General features: G+C 42.6%; 1 protein-coding gene across 4 annotated transcripts; it reads left to right on the forward strand.

The window, feature by feature from the left end:
* Positions 1–18,480, forward strand: LACTB (lactamase beta). 4 transcript variants are annotated; one of them, XM_037393990.1, is made up of 6 exons: positions 1–19; positions 7,769–7,835; positions 10,037–10,227; positions 10,583–10,919; positions 12,632–12,797; positions 15,103–15,646. In XM_037393990.1, exons 3-6 carry the CDS (start codon positions 10,090–10,092, stop codon positions 15,644–15,646), a joined length of 1,185 nt encoding a protein of 394 aa, XP_037249887.1. In that variant the 5' UTR covers positions 1–19; positions 7,769–7,835; positions 10,037–10,089. The 4 variants fall into 4 exon arrangements, with proteins under 4 accessions (XP_037249887.1, XP_037249884.1, XP_037249886.1 ...); XM_037393987.1 differs by lacking the exon at positions 1–19 and adding an exon at positions 6,742–7,170 and having other exon boundaries at positions 15,103–18,480; XM_037393989.1 differs by lacking the exon at positions 1–19 and adding an exon at positions 7,337–7,355.
* The last annotated feature ends 29 nt before the right edge of the window (positions 18,481–18,509 follow it).

Raw genomic sequence — 18,509 nt, forward strand, 5'->3', positions numbered from 1 at the left:
AGGGGCAATTGCAGCACAGGTAGGTGAAACCACACTAGAACGGATAGTCATAGCAGTGAATGTGTGGAAAATGGGCTGGCAACCAGCATGCACATATAGCTGGATGAGTATTTGATGTGAACTGCAGAGAAGCATTTGCTTGTGCAGTAGTTACCAGGAAAAACACATGCTGGAGCATCAAATAATTTGAATGGTTTGGGAAAATTGCTAGAATAGCTACTGAGAAGGCTCTAGAGTCTTCTGTCTAGAAAAGCAGATAAAGACAGTAAATGCAATCAGGACTGTACTCCTCACACAGGGGTATGCCTGAAGATTCACGTACAAAACCTGGAAACACATTTTTCCTCCTGCTGCTCTGTCGGTCAAAGCAAACGTACCTGTTGCTTTTTTTTCCTGACTTGCAGACACGTGCGGTGGAGGTGGCACTCGACCCTGGCCCATCAGGATGTCTGAATGCCGTTGCCTGCTCCACTTCTCTCCCGAGTAGGTTGCTCAGTGTCGGGCAGTCGTTCTCACTGCCACAGTTCTTGGTGCACAGTTGTCTGGGACGTGTTCATTTCGCTGAGTTTTATATTTGGGGGAGAAAGGTGGAAAGAGAGGTAGTTGTTACCCAGTTGTGAGGAGCTCTTCCCAGAGCAAGATGGAAAGCTTTCCTAAGCACCTGCGCTTCATAGCTGTATCTTCGGGCATACGAGCTTCAGAATGAAGCCATATGGTTAATATGTTTAATCTTTTAGGTGTTTTACACCTTCCATGATTTGATACTTTTTTTTCCAGCAGCATATGTCAGTCTGAAAAGAGACACTCAGCAAAGTGAAAGGCACTGATGCTGCCTGGTTCCTGCCACGCTGCGTGGTGGTGGTTGTGCAAGCCGCCGGCTCCCAGAGCGTGTTGTACCTTTACCCCCTGAGTGGGAGAAAGTGGAGAGGGGGAAAAGGTTGCACACAGCAACTGAATTCTATTGATAAATGTGAAGCCAGCCTCAGGAACAACACTGTTCAGTTCTTTCTGTGCTCCGTTTTCTACCAGAAGAGATTGTTGCCTGGAGAATAACTTCAGGAAAAACAGGAAATAATTCTGTATGGGGTTTTTTTGTTTGGTTTTTTTTTTTTTTTTCCCGTGTGTGTGTGTGATGGTTTTCATTTTTTATTTACACTGATGTGTTTCACAAATGTTCCTTCCCTACTTACTTTCAGCTGGTGACAATTATTTTTCCTCTGAGCCCCAAGAGGTTTAAAGCAGGCCTGAATTAAAAGTATGAGGAAATCACCACTGAGAAACTGGAGTTTCAAAATTAATGTTTTTGCAAAGAAGAAAAAGAAACGTGCGTGCCCTTTGGCTGGTCTGTAACCACAGCATGATCTTTTCAGCATTCCTTTCCCTGACATGCAAAATATTTCGCAAACTCCCATCCTGTTGTTTCTAGGAACTGTGTCAGACTGCATGCAACTTATAAAACTAAGGCAGTAACAATGTGGGACTATCAACTCTTCCATACTGTATTTTATTGAAAGTAAACAATCCCCAGGTGACACATCTTGAGTATAGAAGGAAAATGGAGTAAAATAAAGAGTTGCGTTTGTTTTGGGGGGGGTGGGTGGGTGTTGGAGTTAAAAAATACATAAAGTCGCCAACCTATGGTGCTGTGTAAGTCTGCAGGTAGGTGAGCTGCTGCTTGGAGGGCAGGGCCAGCCCTGCCAGGCTCCCAGTTGGGGACAACCACAGCTGCCCTGTCTGGCAACTTGCAATGGGGACATGGACATGGCACTACTGTGCTGCTGGTGTGACCACAACAGCACCAGTGTTCCTGTGTAGTGTAGAAAATTACATCATGTTTAACTAAGCCTACTCAAGAAGTGAAGATTAACAAATATCTGAATCATAGATCAAGCAGAGCTGATCATGAACGTGTTGATCTCAGTGTCTAAAGACCCGCAGCATTATTTTTAATGCTGCTTTTTCTCCTGGTCGAGACATCTTACATGTTTAAAGATTTGTTCCTGATTAGTGTTTCTCAGCTCAGTTGTTGGAGAATTCACCCACCTGTGACCTTAGTTTAGAAAAAAAATAAAATAATAATAAAAAACCAACCCAGGGAATATTTGAATCTTAAAGCTGTGAGTATGCACCTATTTATGTACCTTTTGGGGAAGGTGTGCCTAGTTGTATGGCTGGGTCCAACCATCACGTTCTTGGTGCCCTTTGGTAGGGTTAGTGCTGGTACTGACATGGAACGTACGCTGTAAACACGCAGGTGTTACCGTATTTGATCAGCAAATAACAATACTCTGAAACTGCTGTGCCGACCAAGACCAAACAAAAACCGTACACAGGTGAGGAATCGGTAATAACAACCCAGGTCAGCCACGCTGATGGCCCCAAGAGAGATGGCACTGCAGGAACCACCCTGCTAACAGCTGCTCCAGGTGCTGAGGTTTCTGGCTGCCATCTACTGTGCGAACACTCTGTGCCAGGGGGGAATGAAGAGTGTCTCTTGGTCCTCCAATAAATGAAATAGCTTCTGAAAAGAGGGAGGGAAAGCAAAGCCTGGTTTCTCTCTACAACTAACATTCCTTTATTTACCGTCTTTTCAAATTCAGAAAGAACTTGCGGTTTTTTAAATCTTTCCTATACTGAGAGTAGAAATGTCAGGTGTGATCAAGGGAATCAATATCCCTTTACTCTTCGCATTTTCCATCAATATCAGTTTCCCCTATATCTATGCATACAAACAGGTAATGTTTTTTAATTGCTGCTTTCCTATTTTTCTTCATTTTATTAGCACAAATATAAATGACAGTCCTTTTTGACAATTTTAGCTTTAGTCTGTTAATTGTTTTCCATTAGATTCAACATTTTTAGATCCAGAAGTCTTTACAAATGTTACAGTCTTAATTATAATTATTGGAATCCAGTTGGAATAATTGGAATCCGTTGGATTAATGGAACATTTCATTGCTTCACAATAAATTTGAACAAAGAAAACAAACAAGTTTCTTTACACTGCTACTTCCTAAATTTTTAAAAGCCCCTTCCTACAAACTCAACCTGCAAGCTTTCAGGTTCGGGTCTCTGGCCATTATAAATGGTATTTAACAGGATGAAAGAGCAGAGCTGGCTCATTATTTCAGAACTGACCAGCCCTTTATCAGGGGAATACTAATAGGCATCACTTGTCTCCTATCATTCAGACCTTAGCTGTTGTTTGTTAAAAATATTACCCATCTTTTCAATCTCAATGGAAATGTTAAATTTAGGGGCATGTCACTGTAGAATTTTGCCATGCTGGTGAGCTAGAAAAGCAAATGAGATCACCACAGCAAAACCACTGAGATCAAAGTCCAGATCTACAGGCTGGAACAGCCATAACATCTGTTAAACATCGCTGAGACACCAGGATCCACAAAAGCACTTGCAGAAATGGAGGAAGACTGACAGAAGTGACCAAGTTGTTTTTGAAATGCCTGTAGATTTATTTTTTTTTAAAGAGTCACGTTTTAGGAAATACTCATGAAGCATCATGATTTGCAAATACTTGGTGTTTCCACATATTGCTGACCACCAGCAGCAGAATGAGCATATTAGACCTTTTGGTGGTGGGCTACATCACTGCAGAACAGTATAAAAGCTACCGACCACCCAGCTCACATGGTAACAGCACAATGAAAAATACAGTGAACACAGGAGCGTATGACTGCAAGGGCTAGATCACTAGGAAGATACATAAACACTTTGGTTTAAGGCCTGGTGCTATTGAGCCTTTGGTGTTTGACTCAAAGGCTATGAAGACTTAAAGGATTCTTGATGGTGAGACTCCAAAGCTGGCCCGCCTTGAGGTGAGTGAGCACAACCTCGCTTTGCCAAGAGACCCATCATGGGGCATCATTGTTTATTATCTGAATAAGGCATATTTCTTCACACAGGCTTTTCAAATCTGCAAAGTGCAACTTGGTAAGGAGGCAGAGTAGAGGAAAAGTCAGCTGGTTTAGTGCTAAACCAAGTAGGGTTTTTCCACTATGCCAGAGGGGGCTCCAGATGGACTTTTCTGGCTGTGTTACATAAGAAAGATGGATTACAGCTGAGAGTCTGTGCCTATACTTCTAAGTGACTGATAGACCGTGACAGAAGAAAAACATTGGGGTTTTTTTTTTTTGGTTAAATTTAGAATTGGATTAGCCTTGTGCTTGCTATCCTCATTTTCCCTTGCAATCAGTGGGAGCAGAAAATTCTCAAAATCTTATAAGCCTGATACCTCAACTCAAAGTTAAACAAAACCAGCAGCTTAGAGGAGGCATACAACAGCAGCCCACGTTGTGCTACTGGATTTAACACAAAGCTCTTCACCAAGGCAATCAGAAAAATGGCAAGATCCATTTCTGGCTTAGGCCCATTCAAAAGTGTGATGCCAAAGAGTGTTCCTACTGAGCAGGTTAATGTAAGAACGCAGAGAATCCTGCTGCAAAACACTCCCAGAGACAGTTTAACACAGTGAAAATGAGTTATGAGAAAGTAAATACAGCATCTTGTACCACTTGGGTATGAAGTTGTACTGTGATAAGCAACGGAGTTTTATTGAGAAAATACTAATGAGAAATAAATGCCTGCAGTGAAAAGTGTAGCATCTGGTCTGCATTTGACTTCACACATGAAAGCTATTTGGCCTGACTTCCTTCCAAATCCTGCAGGTTTTGAGATCATTGGACATGAAGGAGATTGAACTCCCTAAATTAGCATCTCAAAATTTTCTCCTAGCAGAGCATACGTGGAGTTCTAAAAGGACAGACTCCCCATTTTCACTTACCAGTATGGCTCATTATTTTGCATTTTTTAAGCTGTTGTATTCTCTGTCGACATCTGTAACATTTATGGAGTGGCCATCATTAAAGTTTGTTAGCTATTGTTCAAGAATCCTTCAACATGAGTACATCGGATTTTAAGTCACTGTCTAAACAGCCCAGAAAACCTCCAAGAAAGAAATGGCACCCCCCTGCACAGTCTATCACACTGGGCACCAGGGGCTTTCTGCACAAAAAGCTTTCTGCATTGCTAAGTAATGATACGTTCCGGTCAGTCTCTCTGGGATTTGCAGGTTTAAGGTCCTTAGAACAGCCCAGCCTAAGGCATTCCCGTGAGAGGACTGACTCTGAACAGTAAACAAGAAAGGCTATTATTTCTCCACTGGTCAGACACCACGGCACTCTCCATAGTACGCCAAGGGCTCTGCTGCTTTTGGTACTGCCTCTAGAATCTTCTACTCATCTTGGACCACAGCGCACTTAGTTTATATAATCTAGTCCCTCCCTGTCCTCCCCTCTTGCACTTAAAACTATTGGACTGAGTGGCCTGAAATCCAAAAGAAGCGCATTAAGAGTGCTAAAAAAAGACTGAAATTAGCTGTTAACTGAGGGCTTCTTTTAACCTTCTTTGGACCTAACATCATCTGCTCTAGCATCACTGCAATTACTAATTTCACAGCAATGACATAGAGGAAGGGGAATGCCTGAGTACCTTCATAGTAATGAAGATATTTTGATGCTCCAGTTAGACATGTGGACTAACATTTCCACTGACAGCATTGAGTGGCTCTGGATCTGGCTTTGCATTAGGCACATACGGTCTCTTTGTCACAGAAGGCTGACGTGAAGATCCCAAATCTGCAGACTCATCCACCTAACAAAGCTCGCAAGAGTCCTCGTTATTGGGTGTATCCTTGGATGGAACTCGGATCTAACTGACATGCTGCCTACCTGTCAATCTGGATCTGCTGATGCACTGATGCTTCTGCTTTCTCGAGTAATATCATTCCTATTTGGTCACTCTTCCGTCTTTTTAGCTTGCTGCTCAGTCAACATTCAAATCATTCAAGAGAACTATTAGAAGTTTATTGGAGACCAGATATGAGAAAGGTTTTGAGATTAAAGGCGTCAGTTGGAGGGCACTGTTCTCTCTCTGCAGTCTCTAAAGAGAGCAGCTATGTGGAAAAAATATTTCTGTGAGCGAATGCTGTGCTCTCGGCACTGCTGTAGGCTGAAACCAGGCTCTAGAACCAGCATTGGAAAAGTCAACATTTGTAAGTCATTCCTCACTAACCTAGGTCAAATACGCTCATCTTGCAGTTAAAGGCTTTTATCTTGGTGTTAGCCTAGCTTGCCCTGCTTCACTTCTGCCTGGCATCCATTCAGCAGCAGGCTTTCCCCATTTGATCCCACCATCATTTGCTGCAGATTTAAGATCAGAAGTAACGCCGTGGCTCGAGGCACCCTTTGGCTCCTCGCTGTCCTTCTCACACGTCAGTGCAATGGAAGTGTTGGTGAAACCCAGCTTACAGCCTGGCTTCCGTCGGGAGACAGGGCAGGCTCTGCTGAGCCGGCCGGGGGGCTCCCAGCGCCCACCGGAGGGACAGCGCTTTCCAGCCATTCTTGTTAAGGATTCTCAAGGGTTTGGGCGGGATTCACAGGGATTTGCCTGTTACCAGGTACTGCCTGTCACTGCATTTACACGCACAGGTGGCTTTTGGTGCTTAAATAAGCAAAGCGGCTGGGAACGGCCTTCCCTGGCCTGGCGGGAGGGAGCGGGGGGCAGCGGGGGGGAGTGCAGGCCGCTGAGGCGGGGCCCGCGCAGGGCGGCCAGGCCTGGGCCCCGCCGCGGCCGCAGGGCCGTGCCGTGAGGCGGCGGCCGGCCCCGGCGAGGGCGCGGGGCGGGCGGCTCGGCAGGCTGAGCCCGCTTTTAGCCCTCAGCTGATGCAGCCCGCAGCTGATGCAGCCCGCGGAGAAGCCGCTTGCGCCGGGAGGGTCCCGCTGCCGGCCCCGCTCGCCCCGAGCCGGCGCGGCGCCCGGAGGCGAGCGGCTGCCCGCGCTCGATGCGCTCGGAGCTCGGCCGAGCGAGCGCTCGGGAGCGGCTGCGGCTGCCTGGCGGGCACCCGGCGCGGCGCAGCCATGTACGGGCTGGCGCGGGGCCCTGCGGCGGGCGGCGGCCCCGGGGCGGCCCCCAGCGCCCCGGCGGGGGGGCGGCGGTGCCGGAGCGCGGCCCTGGGGCTGGGGGCTGGCGCTGGGGCTGGCGCTGGGAGTGAAGGCTGACGGCGGGCAGGCGGCGGAGGCGAGCGCGCTGCCGCCCCCTCGGGGCTTCGGCGCGGCCATCGAGAGGAGCAGGGACCTGCTGCGGAGGATTAAGGTGCGTGGGCGGGGAGCAGGGGGTCCCGGCCGTGCGAGCTCCCGGGAGCCGGCACCTCCCTCCCCTGCGCCTCGCCCTGCCCGCCAGCCGCCTCCCTGGGACGCGGGGGCGCGGGGCGGGGCGGAGCCCGCTGAGGTGCCGGGGCTCCCCTGCCCCCCCCCCCCCCCCCCCCGCCTCGCGGAATGGTTCGTTCTCCGCCTTGGGAGCGCGGTTCCCGCGGGCGCCTCCGGCCGGGCCCAACTCGGTGCGGGAAGGGGGTGTCGGGGGGCAGGGTGGGCCGGGGGGGCTGTGGAAAGGGGGGAGAAGGGCTGAGGGGGGGTGGGGGTGTGTGATGCTGTGCAAATCTAACCGAGGCCTCTTTTAAACCCCGCTTGCTGCTGGGCGGGGCGGTTGGCGTGTCGCGTGCAGCCCGTGGTGGTTTGTTTCTGTTCAGTATTTCTGGCGCGTCCTGATCGCTAATTTAATGAGATAAATGACGGTGTGTCCGTGATTGTTGTGGTCAGGGACGCCGTGGCAGCCGCGTGCCTGCTGCAGCAGCGCTGGGGTCTGGGGGAGGGGTTTGACCCTTTTTAATGTCGCCTGTGTGGTTTTGTGACAGGATGAAGCAGGAATCCCGGGTATACTAGTCGGAGTTTCTGTAGATGGAAAAGAGGTCTGGTCAGAAGGTTAGTATACGGGGTAATAGTTGTGTGTGGCGGTTGGGAAGCGATGGATGGTTTAAAAATTAACAATTTGGACGCACTGGGCTGGGATTTCATCCATTTGATGTCCCATCTCTGGAGAGTGGCCAGAAGCAGGTGCCTCGGGAGTATGAAGTGATGCTTTCCTCACCAAACTTCAATAATTTCTGGGAATCAATTATTTATTAACTTCCCAAATGTGCTAGTATATCTCAACTTCATTTTTAAGAATCTTTTTTTCATTGATTTTTTTAGGTTGGCCCTTGGATGTACTTGTACTCTAGGCATACAGCCGTTCGTGGTCTGGCAGGGCTGTACATAGGAGGTGAAGCGCTGCTCTGCCCATGGCAACTAGTTAATAAATTACTAGTCACCATTATCCTGGCTGGCATCAGGTGTGCTGGCTCCCGTTTGTGGGCTGAGGAGCAGCTCACAGGTGTCAGCCTAACAGAATTGCAAGTGATTTTTCTGGTTACACAGTTTAGTTTTAAAGAGAGTCTGTTAGTACGGCTCATATCATGTAGACATTTGATGTGTATTTAAAAAAAACCATACCCACCAAACTGCGTGTTTGTTTTCAGAAGGATTTTTATAATGTGTTTTGTGGGTTTTAGACAAATTGTAGTAGTAAATGCCAGTGTATTTCATTAACGAGTTAATTTTAAAAAAATCTTTGTAAGCGAGATCATTACTAACTTTCATCTGAGAGTCTGTTGTTGCCTTAACTTTTATATATGTGTAAAGCTGATTACAGGTTTTCATTTCTCTTTCATCATGACGGCAGTGAATTGGAGAGCCTCTGGTACCTTTTGTAATGTGGCCTAATAAGAAAATTGTGCTACAAATTGATCACAGACTTTCTTGAGTCAGATAGCTTTTTCTTGTCTCAAATCACCTAGCAATAAAAGCAGATGATTTTGTAAGACTTGTGCAGAATCCCGTCCTTGACGGGCAGGGAAGTGCCTGATGGCACTAGTGCCAGGGTTGTAGTTTGTCACTGGGACTGCCGGATCCAGCAGCCAGGCTGAGCATTCTGTCCCCTGCTGCAGGCTCGGACAGCACTGCCCCGAGCGGGGCAGCGGGGAGGTGGGTGGCAGTGCTCTAGCAGGCTTCTGGCTCGTCTTGTCCTCCTCCCTTCTTCCCAGGAGAAGAAAATAGGAACAGGTGGAAGTTGTGTGTGTTCTGTGACCATGGGACTAAACCTGCTTTCTTGCTAGGGTCAGGAGGGTGGTTTGAGATTTGGAAATTATTTTCACACAGGAGTGTAGCGTCTGGGTTCACAAGCACCGTGTGAGCACTCGAGTGCCAGCTTTACGTAAAAGAAAGGATCGTGGGCAACTGACACATCATCTGGTTTGTTCCTTGTATTTTGGCAAGGTTTTTTTCCTGAGTGGTTCGTTATTAGACTACGGTTTTATACAGAGACACACGCATTGCTTGCAGGCCCTGCTTGCGCTGAGAACTGCAGATACGTCATCACTGCATTTCATTGCTTTTACTGCTGCAGCGTCGCTTGCAGTTTCTTTGGCACTAGCTCAAACTGAAGACCAGTATGGGAGCTTGATAATGCCTTATTAATTCCAGTTCTTGCTACCAGACTTGTGACTTAGTTACATGAGAAAAGACTGGTATAGAGGCTAATAAGCTGTCTTTTAATTGAAGTCGTGCCAACTGATGTTGAAACATAGTGTATAACAACACTGTTCTGTGAAACTTTACAGCTTAGGTAGTTGCTGTGAGTTTGTGAGTGGCTTCCTTTCTCAGTTTCTGTATTGATAAAATAAGACCCTTTACCGTTTCAACTATTAATTCAGAACAATAAAAGGAGTATTTCTGACTATTGGTCAGTTATTTTACAGTCCAGATTTTGGTCCCTGTAGTTTTTCTACATTGGATGTGTCATTTCGGTCTTAATTTTCCATCTCATTTATCATTAGGCTTGTTTTGTAGTTGTAATAACTTGGGATGCAATTGGCCAGTACAATGGGCTTTGATTAGCTGTTCCTACTACATTAAAATGGTTTTAACTGAATTGAGGCAGGAGCAGGGATAATCCAATGTTTCAGGTCCCATTTTAGTTAGAGGAAAAATACTTTAAGGAGCCAGTAAATCTAATTCATTGAACATAATTCATTCGTCATGTCTCTATGCAAAATATTTACTACAGTGTTTTTATTTTCTTAAAGGTTTGGGTTATGCTGATGTAGAGAATCGTGTAGTATGTAAACCAGAGACGATCATGCGAATTGCTAGTATTAGCAAGTGTCTTACAATGATGGCTGTTGCTAAATTGTGGGAAGAGGGGAAACTGGATTTAGATGCCCCAGTGCAGAAGTATGTCCCTGAATTTCCAGAGAAAGTCTACGAGGGTGAAAAGGTATGTAATTGTTTATTGGTAATACTTTTTTGGACTTTTGTTCCTGTCTTTGCACAGCTGTTAAGTGTACAGGTGCCTGTATCTGGACCTATTCCTGTAAGACACCAAAAGGCATTTAGACAAGTACTGATGTTTGCTGCTCGAAAAAGCAACGCTGGAAATGTGGATCTTCAGGTTGACATCAAGTCTGTAGTGTGCACGCATACATGTATATATTTTAACTGGGTTTAATACATGATACTTAAAAGGTCTTGTATCTTTGTTCCTGGTCATCTTGAATTTTACTTTTCTGGTGATTTAGTGCGCATGGTATCTTTAAAGAAGAGAGCTCACATTTCAATATTGTCGTTTCTAGGTTGCTATTACTACAAGACTGTTAGTGTCACACTTGAGTGGGATTCGTCACTATGAAAAAGATATTACAAAAGTAAAGGAAGAAAAGGAAAAAGCAAACAGAGCATTTAAACTAACAAAACCCGATCGGGATAAAGAACAAGAAGGCAAAGGGATTGAGAAGGCTGATCCTGTCAAGCCGAGGAAAGAACACGAAGGTGAAGTAAAAAGCCGAAATTCAAAACCTGGCAGGAGAGACAAGGAATTTGAGCAAGAAGAGTATTATTTGAAGGAAAAATTTGAAAGTGTGATTGAATCGCTGAAGATATTTAAAAATGATCCTTTATTCTTTAAACCAGGTGAGTTTCTAGTCGTGTAGGCCAAAATGTGCTCTTCTGGTGAAATGTTTGTTTCAAACTGTTTTACATGCAGTGAAGGTAGAGAGTCCAGTAAAGAGTGTTTGTTTGGGGGATTTGGTTTGTTCTGCCTCTACCCGCCACCCCCCTCCCTTTTTTTTTTTTTCTTTCTTTTTTTTTTTTTTTTTTTCTTACTGTGCCCCATTAAAAGCTCAACAGAGAAATATCTGGGCTGTTCTGCACCAACTATCTGGTCATGTAATTGTCTTAAAACTGACATAACTTTCAAGACTGAACTGATCAGGATTTTATCAGTTCAGCTTTAGATAACACTCTATTATAGATATCTTTACTAATTTTCTAACTTAAAGATTATGCTTATGTAGATACTTTCTAATAGTGTGTCTGCACCATAATCCAGCAGGTTTAAAATGGGATGTAACCAAGACTTCACTGGTAACAAAAAAAGTCCTAGATCATGCAGGGGAGAGAGAAAGTGGGATCTCAGGCAGAAATAAGACTTTTTTGCAGGAGCTGCAAATAATGCAGCAAGTGCTATAAAACGTACAAGTTACTGAATTTATAAATGCTAAAGCAGACAGTAATTTTGGTAACGAAATTGTTAGTATCCACTTATAAAATATTTTGTAGATACTTCCTCTGTTCATGCTCTGAGCCTTCTAGGTGTGAACAAAAAGCAAAATATTTTAGTGAAGCACTAAACCTCAGCTAAAACTTTGTACAGAAAGACCACAAAATCACAGAATTGTTGAGGTTATTTTTTGTTGGAATTCCAGAAGTTAATTGTGGAGAGGACTGAGGAACTTCAGGTCTAAGTTTTAAATGAGTTGGGTTAACAGGCAAATGATACATCTTGCTGATAAATATAAGTGATGTATAAATGCACATGGTATATAATGTGCATTTAAAGAGGGAGGGGTGGGCAGGGGGTGAAGTTAACCACTTACCATCTTGGAGAGTTCTAGGAACAATTTCAAGTAAGAGGTCTGTCTAGACTGTAGGCAGTTCAGCAGTTGCTTGATGTAGATGTTTCATAAAAAGCATTAGCGCAAGAATGAGATTTTTAAAAAATGAGACATTGTTTTGTAAATTACGTTGTCTTAAATAATATGTATATTAGCGTTCATATAATCTTTCTGGATCTTCTAGAGCTAGAAAACAAGAACTAGAAACATTATGACAAAAGTGATCAAGACCTTTGAAAACCTTAAGCGAGTACTACCTGTGTCTTTTGGTCTCTAAGGTATAGACACCCGAACAAGTCTTGGTAGATGAGTGTCTTTTAAGAGTAATTTCAAGGTTTACTTCAGCTTTCCAAATCCAGACAGCCTTGTTAGAACTGGGGTGGTAAATCTTTCGGAAAGGGTGTTAAATGTCAGTCTTCACGTCTCGTCATGAAACCTGGCTGTACGTGCAGATCCCTGAAAATTCTTTCACCCTGCTCTCTGAGCTACCTGCAGTTGGGAAGCATCTGTGTCTGCCTGCCGTACAGAAATTCCGGGGTCCAGTATCATCAGCTTATGATTCACACCATATTAAAAGGGGGGTGGAGCAGGAGTCTTTTAATTGATTATTCATTGCTAGATATAGTTTTATTTGCACATGTGGTTACTTAAATGGAATCTGAAAGATAAAATAGAAGCATTGTGCAGCTAACTTTTGTTTTTTGCCCTTTCTCATTGTGTTTCTTTAAGGTAGTCAGTTCTTGTATTCAACGTATGGCTTTACTCTCTTAAGTGCTGTTGTGGAGAGAGTTTCAGGACAAAAATTTACAGATTATATGCTAAAAATGTTCCGTGATTTGGATATGCTATCGACTGTACTAGATGACAATGAAGCAATGATATATAACAGAGCAAGGTAAACCAGGATGAAATGTTTTTTTTTCCCCACAGCAATTGTTGCTCTTTCTGTCTATGTTAAGCCAAATCATATAACTGATTTTATGTCAGCCTTGTGGTATTGGTCTGTAATTAGCATGCAAAATTACAGAATAGGAAATAAGTATTGCTTGTTATAAGAGTATATGTGGGGGGAGTAGCAGGGGTGATTTTCAAGTTTGCTTTTATTTGGGGTACAAATAAGCAGGTAAGTGTAAATAGAGTAAAATAAAGGAGTAGCAAAGTGATTATGTTAGAATATATCATTACCTTGGAACTCTTAAAAAAAATCAGTATATTATGCAAACTATGTAATTGTAATAGTTTCACAGTAACGTATAGTTTTCATAAATTAAATTGTAGTATCAATTTTAACCAGGATTAAAATTCTGTTTAACACAGAACATGCTTTACCAATTGATTTCTTTTTATTAACTTAAAACAAACCAAGACAGAAAAAAAAAAGAACCACAAAAACCTCCAAATAAATTTATGTGATTGGATAATCAAATAAGGGGTAGAGTTTCTTGTCTTTCTCTCCAGTCTTATTCTGTTGACCTGTCTGTCTGGGCTCTGAAATTGATTTATTGACTCACTTGCTAAACTTCGGTGCACGAGAATTCTAACTGAATCACAAAAGCAGGCTATGGAAAAAGTCTCATGAAAATGAGACTCAAGCTTTTTAAAAGTTTGGCTTCTAAAATCCTCTCAAAGAATGAAAATGGTGATGAACATGTGAATCCCAAGTTTATAGTACTTAGAAGTGTATATTTAAAGTGTGTGTGTGCAGACACACGGAACAGTTTGCACTGCTTTAGGGATAGCTTTAGTGCTATATTCTGAGATGCTTTGTGCTGGTATTTATTTTGCTTGCAAATTTTCAGAGGTTGTGCTGTTGATGTGGATGTTAGGGATGCTCTTATAAGTTCTCAAGCTTATACAGTCAAGTTCTTTTAAATGTATGTGTGTATATTAACCCTTCTGTAAACTGAAATATAGTAGGGATGAAAGAATTGGGACAGATGCTGGTTGTGGGGGTCTTTTTATGGGCTATGTCTTGTTAAGCAAAACAATGCTAATGTGATGGTTTCGCTTCTACAAAAAGCTTGGTGCCTCAAACTAGAATATACTGCCATGTTGTGCCTTCTTTAATGGTTTGGTTACACCGTATTTGACATGAAAATGTTTAAAAATTCATGTTCCAGATCTTTTAGAGGTGTAACTCAAGCATTTCAGCATTTTTGTAACAGGTTTTATTGTGATCAAAAAAAAAAAGTACTCCAGGGACGCAGAGATAGTCACTGGCAGTCGATGGTAGCCTTGGACCATTTGTCTGTCTTCCTTGGCTTCAACATCCGATTTTCAGTATTATGGCCTTCAGAAGTTCCCTAAAAGCTTTCCAATCGAAGTGCAGACTAGATAGGGAATGTATCTCTGTACCATCTGATAGTGGGCTTGCCCTGCTCCCCGTGCCCCCCCCCCCCCTTTATTTTTTTGGTGTGGTTCCTTTTCACAACTCTCAAAGTACTCCAGGGACCTCTTGTGGTCCAAAGGCCAAAGGCTGAAATTCACCGGAGTATGTAGTTACTGTAGTTATTCAGCATTTCTTTTCATGTGTTGCATGAAATCGGTCAAGCCATTACTGGACTGGTTTCTTCAAAAGCACAGTTCAGTCTGCGCTCCTGTTGTGTGGTTTGTTCAGCAATTCTGGTTAGTAGTTTCTAATTTGTGTTTTAATGACAGGCTTTGCAAGACTCTTTCATGCTTCTCCCTTTTCTTAGTAGTTCCGGAATGTTCAGTTGTTGTAGTATGTGGGAGCTGTAGTAGGGCAGTGGGGGGAAATCGGTCGTAAATGGAAACGATGGTCTCGGAGTGCTTATGTAAAGCTTCAGTGAAATTTCAGCTCAGTGTCTGATAATCATGGGGCAGTTGCAGGATTCCTCTTTCTTAAAACATTTTAAATCTAGTACAGGGATTTAGGAAAAATCCTGCGCTGGCTGACATACAGGTTTTTGTCCATCTCCAACTTGTGAGTAAGCAGGAATATTACTTTTACTGAAACTAAGCTTCTAACCTAGGAAGTCACCTTAATTTTTGTTTTCCCATCTGAATTTCCTGTTGATTTTTCTGCAACAAACATATTTAAGAAGAATATATTTTAAAAATTTCTAAAGCTTCATGAGAACAAGCTAATATGTGCTCAGTTTGCTCTTTAAAGGCAGGGCAGCTTAAAATACTTGTGCATAGTATCTGAGAATGACAAGTTGAATTTTCTTGAATTCTAGGTGTTACGTTTACAACAAAAAGGGACGGCTGGTAAACGCACCGTATGTGGACAACTCTTACAAGTGGGCTGGCGGTGGCTTTCTTTCGTCAGTAGGTGACCTTCTGAAATTTGGAAATGCCTTGTTGTACAGTTATCAAGCTGGACAGTTTAAAAAAAATAACTGCAAACTTCTTCCTGGGTACCTCAAACCAGACACAGTCGCAATGATGTGGACCCCAGTGCCAAAAACAGAAGTGTCGTGGGACAGGGATGGTAAATATGCAATGGCTTGGGCTGTAGTAGAGAAAAAACAACAATGTGGCTGTTGCAGACAGCAGAGACACTATGCATCTCATACGGGTGGTGCCGTGGGGGCAAGCAGTGTCCTCCTCATTCTTCCTGAGGAGCTGGACTCTGAAGCTCTAGGTACTGGGCTAGTGACACCACCTAGAGGAGTCATCGTTAGTATTATCTGTAATATGCAATCGGTTTCCCTCAACAGCACTGCCTTAAAGATTGCAAGGGAGTTTGATAAAGAAAAATGGGCCCAATATATAGATTAGAAAAAGAGGCACGTGTAACTGAACTCACTGTACTAAAACACAAAAAACAAATAGAGACGGGTGTAATTGGACTCCAAGTTCACCAAGAATATGTGAAGAAAAAGCCTCAAAATTCACTTAATTAACTTCTGCTAGTGGTGCTAAACTTATGTGTAACTAGAATTCATCTCTCAGGGAAGTTCGTAATTTACAGAACAGTAGAATGTAACAGTTAAATCTGACTTGCTGTAGTACCTGTGTAAATGACCATCGTATTAACAGGTTTTTTGTCATCCAGTCAAGCACGTGAGCAAGATTGAAAAAAACCTAGCATTGGTTTCTTGCACCAAGAAGTACAAGAACCAGTTACCTTAAATGTTAAACTTTTGAAAAATTTCACATCTTGATTTGAGCACACACAGACAATTTGTTATTCTCACAGTTCCAGTCTGCCAAAACTGTTCAGTATCACATGATAAAGGAAAATGGGTTTACTGTTGATTTTTATATTTTCATGTAGCGCTTTTCTTACTTGCTTAAAAAGCAAAAAAACCCCAACAAAACCCAAATCTTGAAGCTACCTCCAGAGTGTGGATTGATACCAGAAGTACGCTTTTGTCAGAGCTTGGATTGTTAAGAATTAGAAAAGAATGAAGCTAGAGCAATATAAGTAAAAACCTTTTTGTCATTTAGATATCCTCTCTTCTGTTTTTATTGGACACAGAGAATGTGTGAGACTCGTTTACTGTGAGGTGTGGGTATTCTTTCCATAGCCAGGTATGCCCAAATAGCACAACATGTTGAGCTCTCGAATGATGCACGTGCTAATTTCGGTAGCCAGAAATGGCACTGTATTCTGTAATGTAGATATTCCTTTAGATATAGGAGTTAGGAACTCAAATGACTCAAAAAAAAAAAAAAAAAAAAAAAAAATATTCAAAGCCCATGCTTGAAGCCTGCAGTAGAAGTCTTCACAGACTTTGAGAGTTTTGTTGGGTTTTTTTGAAAACTATCCTTTTTTCCATTGGGAGACCTGAGGTCAAACAAGAAATTGTGATGGAGCTCCAAAGAAGCATTTTCTGATTGTCAGTTTTACTATAGGAATATAGTAACATCTGAATATGTTAATTTTATGTATTTCATAATGGCATGGAAGGTCTCCAGGATTTACCCCTATCCCTCTTCCCCTGCAGTTACATCAGACAGTATTTCCAGGCTGAGATAAACCGAAATACCTTTCAGGAAAGGTTTGAATGCTTCTGTCCCTGCACTGTTCAGCAGCTCTGCTTCTTTGAATTTAAGGAACAAGACGTGTTGGGTAACAGCTAGCAGAGGACAGCCTTACCTGCCTCATTCCCATGTTAGTGCTTTTGGCATTAACTTTGTCATCGTTACCTGCCCTGTGATGAAACAGTGTGCTGTCATCTCTGTTCCCAGTATGCCTACGGTAACATCTATAAGCTAAGACTGACAAATCGGGAAATTTAGTGTTTTGAGGTGTCAGTGTTTTCCCTACATTTTTAATTGAAGCTAGTAGGACTGGTTTAGTACTCTTCATAATTATAATCATTCTGGTGCCTTAAAACACTAAAAGCTTACACCTAAACTATTTATTTGCTTTTTCAGCCCACTCACCAAAACTTCACTTTATTTATTCAGTAATAACGGGTTGTCTTTTCTCAATAATACCAAATCAGTAGAGACGACAGAGAGAACCTTTCTGAACAAACTTTCTTTTGGCCAGGCAATAAATTACCTACTCTTCCACTGAAGTCTTTGATACTGTTGACAGTTCCAATGCAGAAGTACTGGAGATGAGCATCTTCTACAATAGCAACATTTTTTTTCCCAGGTCTCGAGAGCATCTACTAGCTGGGGAAACATGCAGCAGTAGAAGTCATTACCTGTTTTATGCAGGGAACATGAGTTAAGTAGTTATGAGTTGTCTTCGTGTTGAGGAAGGCATGAGTAGAAACAGACCAAATACAATGTTTTAAGTATAGAAAATTTGAAAAGTATCGCTTACTTTAGGATTTGCACCATACAAGAAAAGTATGTTTTACCTGTTTTGCAAATGGTATTTATTGTTCTTTAAAACCATTTTGCATACTTGAGAGAAGACATATTTCACTCACTGATGACTGTGTTTGGGTTTAGACAAAGATTCAGAATGTAGAAGGCATAGGTTTACCATTACGCTTGTGTTTGTATGACCAGGTGCTAATAAATGTAAAATATTTGAAGAATGTACTAAAGTGAGTAACAGTAAGAAGTGTTTAAGGCTTTTCTAACCCCAAGATACCAACAACAGTATCTCACTCCCCTCATAGAATATGTTTAGCCACTAACATTTTATATACATACCATGTTCTTTAAACTGTATTTCCTTTATCTTAAGGCTTTTTCTTTAAAAAAAGTCTGTTGTCACGTGTACAATATAGGAGATGGTATGATGTCTTAACTTTCACCTTCTAGTACCTGGAACAACACGAGTCACTGACTTTCTCTGATTTGGTATTAATTAATCATGAGTTCCTATCTTTTAGGGTGGAGGAAGAGAAGGCAGAGATAAGGGAGACTAAGAATCAATCTGGCCTTAGCACATGTATTCAGGTCGCAAGTGAATGAATATTGCCACTTGGATCTTTGTGCTGAAACCACTTATTTGCCAGACTGGCATTAAGTGCAGGAAACTGGTCAATTAAGAGCAGCATTCATGTTAAACCTGCTCTTAAATTAACCTTTATTGTGAAAAGACTGTATGGCACTGACATAACACTGTACTTTTAAAAGGCATGTATACTAAATTGGTGCATCTATTTCTGTATCAAAAACCTACTTTTTGCATCTGGTAATTGCACGTGTTCACTTTGAATTAACTGAA

This window comes from Falco rusticolus, chromosome 7 (assembly GCF_015220075.1).
Source record: "Falco rusticolus isolate bFalRus1 chromosome 7, bFalRus1.pri, whole genome shotgun sequence".
NCBI classification, from domain to species: Eukaryota; Metazoa; Chordata; class Aves; order Falconiformes; family Falconidae; genus Falco; species Falco rusticolus.